Source organism: Malania oleifera, chromosome 2, assembly GCF_029873635.1.
Source record: "Malania oleifera isolate guangnan ecotype guangnan chromosome 2, ASM2987363v1, whole genome shotgun sequence".
In the NCBI taxonomy this organism is placed as follows: Eukaryota; Viridiplantae; Streptophyta; class Magnoliopsida; order Santalales; family Ximeniaceae; genus Malania; species Malania oleifera.
In genome coordinates this window covers 39,208,347-39,219,143 of record NC_080418.1, presented here as the reverse complement: position 1 = coordinate 39,219,143, position 10,797 = coordinate 39,208,347, and the positions used below count along the sequence as shown (strand labels likewise).

The 10,797-nt window shown below is 30.8% G+C and overlaps 1 protein-coding gene and 2 non-coding genes across 5 annotated transcripts; 1 reads left to right on the top strand and 2 right to left on the bottom strand.

The window, feature by feature from the left end:
- Window positions 1–4,203: 4,203 nt before the first annotated feature.
- Window positions 4,204–8,025, bottom strand: LOC131148336 (splicing factor U2af small subunit B-like). 3 transcript variants are annotated; one of them, XM_058098050.1, is made up of 6 exons: window positions 7,544–8,025; window positions 6,918–7,004; window positions 6,665–6,746; window positions 6,336–6,462; window positions 5,764–6,201; window positions 4,204–4,465 (listed from the first exon to the last, which is right to left on the bottom strand). In XM_058098050.1, the coding sequence occupies exons 1-5, from the start codon at window positions 7,778–7,780 to the stop codon at window positions 5,775–5,777; spliced, it is 960 nt and encodes a 319-aa protein (XP_057954033.1). In that variant the 5' UTR covers window positions 7,781–8,025; the 3' UTR covers window positions 4,204–4,465; window positions 5,764–5,774. The 3 variants fall into 3 exon arrangements, with proteins under 3 accessions (XP_057954033.1, XP_057954032.1, XP_057954034.1); XM_058098049.1 differs by having other exon boundaries at window positions 4,204–5,636; window positions 7,544–7,991; XM_058098051.1 differs by having other exon boundaries at window positions 4,204–4,536; window positions 7,544–7,991.
- Window positions 8,026–8,125: 100 nt separating this feature from the next.
- On the top strand, window positions 8,126–8,208 carry TRNAL-UAA (transfer RNA leucine (anticodon UAA)). The gene has a single exon. It is a non-coding gene; the product is annotated as a tRNA-Leu (tRNA).
- Window positions 8,209–8,277: 69 nt separating this feature from the next.
- On the bottom strand, window positions 8,278–8,349 carry TRNAG-UCC (transfer RNA glycine (anticodon UCC)). The gene has a single exon. It is a non-coding gene; the product is annotated as a tRNA-Gly (tRNA).
- Between the last annotated feature and the right edge of the window lie 2,448 nt (window positions 8,350–10,797).

Below are 10,797 nucleotides of genomic sequence, written 5' to 3'. Positions count from 1 at the left end.
AAGTGAGAATTCAAAGTTTAATTGAACGCCTCATTAGCAATTTTTTTAAAAAAAATTAATTATAATTTTAAAGTAAATGTTAATCTTGAAGTCCCTAATTTCTCTCGTCATCAAGGAAAGTACATTTATTTTCAAAGTATTTAATATCAAGAAAAATATAGAGGAAAATAAAATGCTTTTTATTTTATTTTATTTTTCAGATAAAATTCTTGATTCAAATAGATTTTAGGGGTTCCCTAGCGAAATTCTGTTTCATTTGAATGTTCGAGAATCAAAGAAAAAATTAATATATTTTTTTCGTTTTACAATATTTGTGTAAAACAATAAATAATAAAATTATTTGGAAAAATATATCTTTTTATTTTTTATTTTTTTAACTAATAAAATATAGTAACAAATTGCTTACCTAAATCATTTTATGTTTGTTCACATGATGAGGGTACTTTCCTTCCTCAGCTAGATCCTTTTCATTCTATGTTATTTTTTATTTATCCCCATCTATTAGGAACAATTTTCTTAATTTATCCTTCAATATTATGCAACTCATTCACTCATTGACACTTTGACAACTTTTACTTTTTTAAATATAACGTTATTTTCTAATTGTTATCATTATGGTAGGCATATTATAGAACTTTCCTAACAAGTTTGATAGAATTCTTCGATCACATCTCGAAACACTCCTCCATAGCTAAACTGTTTTAACTATTTATATTACATTCTCTTTAATTTCTCCTTTTGGCTATGTAATAGATTTAATGTATTAAAATCTACTAGTGCTATTAATTTCTTTCTCATCAAGTCTTTTTTCTAATCTTTCTCCTACCATGGCTGAAATTACACTTCATATACTTGCATTTCGTATATTTTGTCTTATTTTTACTTATCCTCAAACCTCTTTCCTTTAAGTTCTTCTCCATAATTATAACTTCGTTTCTATTATATTCTTATTTTTGTCAATCAAAATAATATCATCCGCAAACTACACATTGTGGCTTCTTGTTTTAGATACTCCTAGTCAGTTCATTAATCACTAAATTAAAAAGATAAGTGTTCAAAGTAGATCCTTGATTTACATATATTGTGATCGGAAAATCTATGGATTCTCCACATGCATTCTTAGTGCTAGTCATTGCTTTATCATGCATGTCTTTAATGATATTAGTATATCTATTGCATACTCCTTTTTTAAAAACCACCATAAAACTTCCTTAGACACTCTGTCATATATATATATATATATATAATTATGTGCAAGTTCCTCTACTTTTTTCTAAATTTTTTCATTAATTTTTTTAGAAGATAAATAGCTTCTATATTCGATCTCAAAAGCTTAAATCTAAATTGATTCTCTAATACTCTCAATTTTAATCTTATTTTATGTTCAATTACCCTTTCTCATAGATTCATCATATGACTCATAAGTTTAATTTTGCGATAGTTATTACAATTTTGAATATCACTTTTATTTTTGTATATAAGTGTGAACGTACTTTTCCTCTTATCATTTAACATTTTCTTAGTTTTTATATTTATCTTTAAATAAATTTGCTAACCATATACTTCTAGTATCCTTAGATATTTCTGAACTTCAATCGGGATGTTGAGTCTTATAGATTTCACATTTTCATATTTTCTAGATCAACGTCATTGACTCTAATTTTGTGAATAAATCTCATATGTTGTTTTGTCTTTTCTTTGTTTGTCACTTCTAATTTAGGCCTTCAATTTTCTTTTGAACGAATAAATTAACAATGTAGTTTTGTAGTCTTTCTTTTATGTTTTCTTTTTTAACTAAGACATTATTATTCTCATTATTTATACATTTTATATTACCTAAGTCTTTACACTTTCTTTCTGTAATTCTACCAAGTTTAAATGTCTCTTTTCCCTTCTTTTGTATCTAATATTGCATATAAATTATCATAAAATCTATGTTTAGCTTCACTAATAGCTTTTTTTTTTTTTTTTTGCATTTTTATATATTTCTGATATTTTTTTTTAAATTTTCTACGTTTCTTCAATTTTACCATATTTGAGACCATAATCTTTTTGTCTTCACAACTTTTTGGACAACTTGATCCTACCATAGTTTTTTTTTTTTACTAGTTGAGAATTTTTCCATAGATTCACATAGAATTTCTTTTGCTATCTTGTTAATAGAGCTAGTAATCCCAGTCCACGGAGTATTTGCTTCTATCTTATCTCGATTGTCCAATCATTCTTTTTGATCATTTTATTTTTAAATTTTACTATATTTTCTTCCTTTAGATTTCATCGTTTAGTTTTCTTGAATTGTTTTATGTTACTTTTTCATTATATAATTACACTTTCACTTGTGATAACTTTACAATCATTACATGACAAACACCATCTCCTCTAGTTAAGAAAAAATATATTTAACTTTTATTTTGTTCACTCTTAAAAGTTATGAAGTGATTTTCTCTATTCTTAAAGTAAGTGTTCATTATAATAAGAACGCATGATAACGAAGTCTAGGATTATGTCATAGAACTCATTTTTTATCTCCATATACATTGATCTTCATGTAACCTGTCATAACCTTTATTGTCTTTTTAGGTTTTTTATTAGGGGAGTATAAGCAGTAATGATATTTATTATCTCTTGGGCCTAAAGCTATTTGGATTTTCCACTACTCTTTTAACATCTACAATACTATCTTTTAGACCTTTTGTCTAAATGATTGCTACTTCATTTTTATGTTTCTCTCCCGGCGTACCAAAACTCGAATCCTAAATTTTCAATTTCTCAAACTTCCTTGCCCACTCACTTCGTCTCTTAAAGGCATATTACATGTAGTTTTCATCTCATCATTATGTCAACTACCTCCATACTTTTATTTAGAAGTGTTCCTATAATCTAAATTGCTAATCAAATCCTAAGTTCTTGCATTGACTTCTTAACCTTCATAATCCTCCCGCACTTGTCCATTTCTTACTACACTTGGATGATATAAGTAGAACAAATCCTAAAGAAAACTTGAGATTGGTTACTTAATGTAAGTCCATTTCTCAATTACTTAATGCAACTCTATTCATTGGGATTGGTTACGTATAAAGAGATTATGAAAATTTGTACTATACATATGTATCTATCCAAAGACGGTGTTAAATTTTAGTATATAAAAGTTGTACTTCTGTACTGAAATTGTAAGAAGATGGTTTGCAACAGTAACGTTCCTGAAATCTGGGATGGAACATTGAAGAAAGCCTAGTGCACCGAAATTACAGTTTATACAAAAATTGTGCGTTGTTAATACAAAATTAATGATCCCAACTTCTATAAATTTTTGAAAGTTGAAAAATAAGTCAGTTTTTTTTTGGTAATTATTTTCCAAATTTAAAATTTTAAAAATAAAAAGTTACATAACTAAGCAAACTCTTTATTTTTTTTTTCTGTTTATATAAATTTTGTAAAACTTATAAAAAAACAGGCTAAAATTCTTTTGAAAGCTAAAAATGAAAAATGAAAAATGAAAGAAAAAATTTTTAACTGGCCCTAAAATTCTCTCTATATTAAAAATTATTAAAAGCAAAAATTTGTAATAAAATCAGTGAATTTTCAAAGAAGTACGCGAGAATAGCATGTCAAATTATGATTTTGTTCACTGATATATAGTTTATTTCCTGTATTCATGTGACTGAATGTTAGAAGTTTTAGGTAGGCGGACCTTAAAGAACTGTACTTTACTCCAAAAAATGCTGTAATTAGGGTCATAAGAATTTCCACAAATCACAACTCCTACACCATCCCTCACTGAAGAGATGATTATATTTGTCTCAAATCTTTCAACAGATCAACAAACATTTTCTACTAACTATAATTTCCTCGATGAATAAAAATAGCATAGCTGTGCCTGTGCCGCCCTTTATGCGCATCGAAGAGTTTGGATGCTCGCTTATTTATAAGGTCCTAAAGACCACTTCTACATAAAAAGGGCTTCCAATGTCCCAAAACAGCTAATTTTAGGACAAGGCACTAGTTAAAAAAAAAAAGGGAGAGGAACACAAAATACCAATATTATGATATTATTATACATCTCTCCCAAGCTGTTCCAGTGCCTTACCAAAGTAAACACAGCTATGTCAAATGCCCTTAAAATGCAATGAACTTGAGTCGAACAAAAAAATTCCAAACAGACAGGATGAGGCTCTCACCATTACACTTCCACGACAGATCACATTTATCCACTGATAATTTCATTGTTAATAGATATCAATTTGGTTCCTCAAACAAAGCTCACAAAAAACCTAAAAAACCATAATAGAAATCTGTCCAACGAAATGGAATGCTGCAAGTCCTAACCTGCATTACAAACAACAATGCACCTGCAGTTGACACCTCACCCACGACATTTCAACCACAGCCCATCATGTCATCTATTCGTCCAGCTGCAACCTGTTATATCCTGTAAACCCAATCCTCCAAAAAAGCATCCAACAACCTGTACACAAATTCCATGGAAAGCTGCAATTAAAACAAGGGCCTGGTCCTGTGAAGCAGGGATACCTGAACCTGCAAAACTCATTATACAAGTAAGATCATCACAGATTTCAAAAAGATGAAAGTTTCATAGAAAACAAAACCAGCAGGACCATGTAAAAATTTGATCTTTCACTGCCCTGGATGTAAGGTGGTCACTGGGTGCCTGAATGTAAAATTACATGCATTCAAAGCATAAAATAAAATACACACACATGATGGCATTCTTCGCCCAATTTCCAACACTAGGCAATGGAGTGGCTAAAAACAATTCATGCAGCTAATCACAACCTACCCAAACCTACCTATGAAGGAAATCTGTTCAGATGAACTTTGTGGGTTTCGGGATGATGAATTTTTTAGGGAGGAAAGTGCTTGATGGGAGATGAAATTAAAGTGGAGAAAGACACTAGTGATCATCCCCACACACACACACACCCCCCCCCCCCCCCCCCCGCGCTCCCCAAAAATAAATAAATAAACAAGGATGAAATGCAATTGATCAGAAAGTGGCTAATGAAAAATAATATTGTAACGCAATGGCAATTCTGTTGGCAAGTAGCTGATGTAAGTAGGCATCGAGTTTTCATAATGAAGTTATGGTATAGAAAAATAGATTTCAGTTCTTGGATTCAGATTTGTGTAGGCTTTAGTTGAAGATCAATATAAATGTTATATTGCATTCTGTTGAAATCCACAAATCCAAATCCAAAAATTCAATCTCCATGTTGCCAAAAACAAGGTTACAGAATAATTCAAAACATCATGATTAACCACGATGAAAAGTCAATAGAAGAAGCGCCAGTTGGCTTTAAAAGGGCAGCATCTAAAGCAGTGAATACTACTCATGGAGTAAGATTCCACCCATAAAAGTCATGGATTGTGTTCCACATGCAGCTGCAACCCTCCCCCCCCCCCCCCCCCCCAAAAAACAAAAAGACCCAAACCAAAAAAAAAAGAGGCGGTGGTAATCAGGGGCAGTGTTTAAAAGCACATCATGCATACAAGCACACAAATTATGCACAATGAGCTTGGGTAAAAGAGCCAAATGCAATGAAACTAAAAGAAAAATAATAGGGGGGGCATGGGGAACATTTCACATCCATATCACAGACTGAAAACCTGCACACCACCTGCACAGTGGAAAATGGGCTGTAAGCTAGACTTATTGGATAGGTGGTGGACTTTAAAATGAAATTTCTTGCTTAAAGGACCAAGCAGGATACTAGTCAAAGATGAGTAAGAAAATGAACCACGCACAGCTCAACAAATCAGTAATCATATCCTCCTTGTTGGCCATCAAACTGATCCCTGTTCTGCACGTAACCATTGTAGTTGTTTTCGTCATTATTGTTGCCACCATCTGTACCAGCCTTATTACCATATTCCGCCTGCTGCTCCCTTTCTCTGTTCCATTGTTCAATCTTTGCTCGCCTCTCTTCACTACCTTCCCTCACAGGACTCCGATTTCTCCTTCCACCAGGGCTCCTGCTGCGTCCTCTATGATGCTCAGGGCTTGTACTCCTGTGTCTCCTACCACCCCGATTGTTATGGTAGTGTTCCCTGTCATCATACCTTCTCCCAAAACCACGTCCTCCATGAGGGCGCTCTTCATGGTTATGATACCTGTGGGGACTTCGGCTTCTACTGCGGCTACGCCTACGTCTATATCTCCCAAATAATTGGCGTCTCAACTCCCTACGAGAAACGATACGAGGAAGAGACAGTTAAAAAATAATTGGTACCAGGTGCTATAGCAACATTGTGCTCAAGAATTTTTTCAGTGCTGAAAGAAAAAGAAAAAGAAAAAAAATGTATCAAAGAATGCTCACCTACTGATCCTTTTCAAATGCATGAAATTGCAATAACCACCACGGTTGCAGCTGTTCTCCTCGTATTGCCTACATGTGGCTTCACGAAAATCCGTCACAGGAGAAAAGTCAACAATGATGGGACGGCCTGTAACAATAAATTTTCAAACATAGTATTATTAAATACAGAAACACAGTACAAGAAGCCCAAAGAAATATATATTTTTAAAAAAAATTTACAACTTCATAACCAGTTAATTCTGAAGAAGAGAGACATAAGCATCGAATATCCATTCATGAACATCAAACATCCACGAATAAAATATGACAACAGCCAGAAGGGTTCTAACCAGCATAGTATCTTCCACTTAAATTCTGAACTGCACTTGCAGCCTGGTCTTCCTCCCGAAACTGAACATAGACATTGCCCACCTGCCCATACAGAACAAAGAGACACTTAAATATCAAACATGATAAGGGATTTCTGGGGCTCTTTTTGAGACTTGGAGTGGGAGTTGGGTGTGTGTCTTCAGGGAGTGGGTAGACTTAGGATTGGATGGCTGGGTCGTCAAACAGGACTATTATATGCTCAATAAAATTTACCATGTGGTCAGCTAGATTGTCACATATGTTCAAGCTCTCAAGCTCTCCATATTTGCTCAGCTCCTCAAATAGATCTTCATAAAATTCCTGCAATTGCCGCAAAAACTATCAACTGCAAGCAGAATTATGAGTTGTAAAAGGTTCATAGTACATACATCTAATAAAAAAGAGAGCTCACGGCAATGCATAACAAATATAGATCTAGCAAGGCCAATGATAACTTATATTCTTTGGTCAACCTATAATTGGTCAGCGTTGAAGAATACATCAACAGCAACACCAGACGCATCATAATTCACACAATATCTTGTACAACGCATCCTCTTATCTCATCACTTGAAAATACTAATAAATTCAGACAAATAAAGCTGGGCAAACATAATTCTCAACAAAACCAAAGAATGAGCCCTACACTTTATTCCAATAAAACATTAATATCCAAATCGCAAAGCTGTTTTTGTCACCAGCGGACTGATAAAAATAATTATTGTCATAGATCAACTTATTTAAATTGGTCAAAAGGGATTGATGCCTGACGAGCGTCATCTCATAACATGTAGTCCTGAGAGAAACAAGAAACGAGAAATGGCAAAGCTAACAGAAAGGAAAAGGGGAGAGTAGAGAACCTCAAAGTGTTGCTGGATCTTGCGTGGATCGATGGGATTGCCCTGGGGGTCGACGCCGGGGGTGATCATGTCGGGGCGCTGGTACATGTTGGAGAGGAGGAGGGTGGGGCTGATGCTGGGCTTGGTATGGAGCCTGGAGCACCTGTCTCCATGCCTACACGCCCCAATCTTGAAGTAAAAGGGGCAGTTGACCCTGTCCTTCTCCGTCCCGAAGATCGATGCCAAGTGCTCCGCCATTGATGCAAGCTCTGGAGCGCGCGCTCTCTCTCTCTCTCTCTTTCTAGGGTTTGGCTATTACGGGAGCAGTGTTGTGAGAGAAGGGAAAGAGCGAGAGATATAGATGGACGGAGGAGATAAGAAGAGGAAGACGAGATCGGATGGCTGGGAAAGGAGGGCGGAGTGGGGAGTAGCGTTCTTAGGTTGCGTCGGGCGGTAGAGAAGTATTATTTAATCACCGAGAGCATATGTAGGTTGTTCGGATTAGATCGGAGGGCGATGACGATGAGGGGATTTTCTAGATTGTTCCATGTAATTGTTTCTTACTTCTATAAAACTTAACAGTCTTACCCTTGTTTCCAACGAGCTGGTTTGCCCGAGAGGTTAAGGGGGAAGACTTAAGATCTTCTGCACATAAGTGCGCGTGGGTTCGAACCCCACAGCCAGCATTTTTTTTCGCTTTTTATCTATTACTCTTCTAATTTTGTAGGCCAAGAGACTGCAAAAACAATATCACGTGCGTTTGCCGGGAGTCGAACCCGGGTCTATTGCTTGGAAGGCAATTATCCTAACCGTTGGACTACAAACGCTTCCGGATGGGTTGTATGTTTACTAAATATCAACCCAAAAGTTACCCCATTAGTTAATAGTTTTATATTAATTTTAATATTATATAAGAAGGTTATGTTTTGAGTAGGATAAGGAGAAAAACACATACCCTAAGAGTTTTTTATTTGAATTTCTATAAAATTTGGATAAAATGTAATATAAAATTATATTGAAACTTATCCAAATTCACCCAAATCCAAATTCCTTTCTTTTCTGTTGATTAAAAATAAAGATTTATATTATTACTATTTTTTTATTTTCTCAACTAAGTGAAAATTCCTCTCTCTATCATTAATTAATAATAGAGATTTATTTTGTTTTTTTTCAACTATTTTTGTACTGAATACAGTGCTTGCACCTAAAGACATTAGGGATTCAATTTATTTTGTGGATATCATTATCCATTTTTAAAAAAATTATGCAAAATTTCTTAATTTGATATGAATTAAATTTAACTATAAATAGATAAAATTATATTATAGTTTTTTTTTATAAATATTTTAGCATTTGAGCTTGAAAAACAAATGGTGCAAAACATTTTGTTAACAAAAATGTGTCTTTCTCTGAAAAATAAATGTTTTCATAAAGAATTAATCTTTGACAATTAGGTACATATATATATGGATAAAACTTAATAGTTAATGATATTGCCCCTGTTTGGTTTGAGGGAAGAATGATTTTAAGGTAGGAATAATATTATACAATTATTGTATTTCGTTAGTGAAATGAATTTAGGAATCTGGCTTCAATTTTTTTTCCAACAGTTAGTATATTTCAATGATTTCTATAATGGAACGAAAAATAAATAATTTTTTATTGTAAAATCTCTTATGCATAATTATTTAATTTTGTATTATTATTTTTATTTTATAATAGTGATTTTTATTAGTTTTAATAATATTTTTTTATTGTTGTTAGTATTTTTATTTTTATTTTTATACTAGTTATTATCCTTAAAATAGTAATTATTGTTTTCTTCCTTTTTTATTATTATTGTTATTATTATTTTATAGAAATAATTATTATTGTCATTGTAATTATTATTAGTTGCTGTTATTATTTTTTATTATTTTTGCAATAATTATTATTTTTAGCTTATTATTATAATTATAATTATTATTATTATTATTATTATTATTATTATTATTCGTCATTATTATTACTATTTTATAGTAATAAAACTCATCATTAGTTTATTTTTATAAATATAATGACAATTAGTATTATTATTGTTGTTGTTTTTGTTTGATTATTATTTTATAATAGTGATTATTATTAGTATATTTATGATTTTTTATTGTTGTTATTACTGTTTTTTTTTATTGTTTTTATAATAATTATTATCCTTAAAATAATAATAATTATTTTTTCTTTTCTTAGTATTATTGTTCTTATTGTTATTATTTTACAATAATAAATATTATTCTTATCATAGTTATTATTAGTTGTCATTATTTTTATTATTTTTATTAAAATTATTATCCTTAAAATAAATTTTTTTTGGCCTCTTTTATTATTTGTAATGTTCTTGACTTCTTGTTGTTGTTATTATTTTATTTGTAATAAATATTATTATTATCGTTATTGTAATTATTATTAGTTGTTATTGTTTTAAAATAATAAAATTAGTATTAATATTTGTTATTGTTTTTGTTTGATCATTATCTTTTTATTATTTTCAAAATAGTGATTATTATTAGTATAATTATTATTTATTGTTGTTAATACTATTTTAATTGTTTTTGTCATAATTATTATCCTTAGAATAATAATAATAATAATAATAATAATAATAATAATTATTATTATTATTATTTTTGCCTTTTCTTTATTATTATTGCTCTTATTGTTATTATTATTTTACAATAATAAATATTATTTTTATCGTAGTTATTATAAGTTTTTTATTATTTTTATAATAATTATTATCCTTAAAATAATAATTATTTTGATTTTTTTTATCATTAATATTGTTCTTGTTGTTATTATTACTTATATTAATAAATATTATTTATTGTTATTACAATTATTATTAGTTTTTATTAATTTTATTATAATAGTAATAATAATTGGTATTATTGGCATTTATTGTTATTTATAGTTTTTTTCATTATAAATGAGTATGATTTCATGGAATGAATATTGTTCTAGCCTATTTGGACTTGAATCATGATTCCTCTATTCGCATGAATTGTATTCCGGTCAAAATATTATTCTATTCTTAATTTCACAAATCAAACGTAGAAATACAATTTCATTCTTCAGATTTGATTTCATTTCAAGCCTGATCCTGCAATCAAACGGGAGTTAGTGTAAAACATTATTCTCAAAAGATTAACATTTAAGAAAATAACTTGGTGTTCAAAATTTTTTTAATGGACACATGATTTAGTGGTTGTTATTATTATTATTTGAATATTGGGCAATAA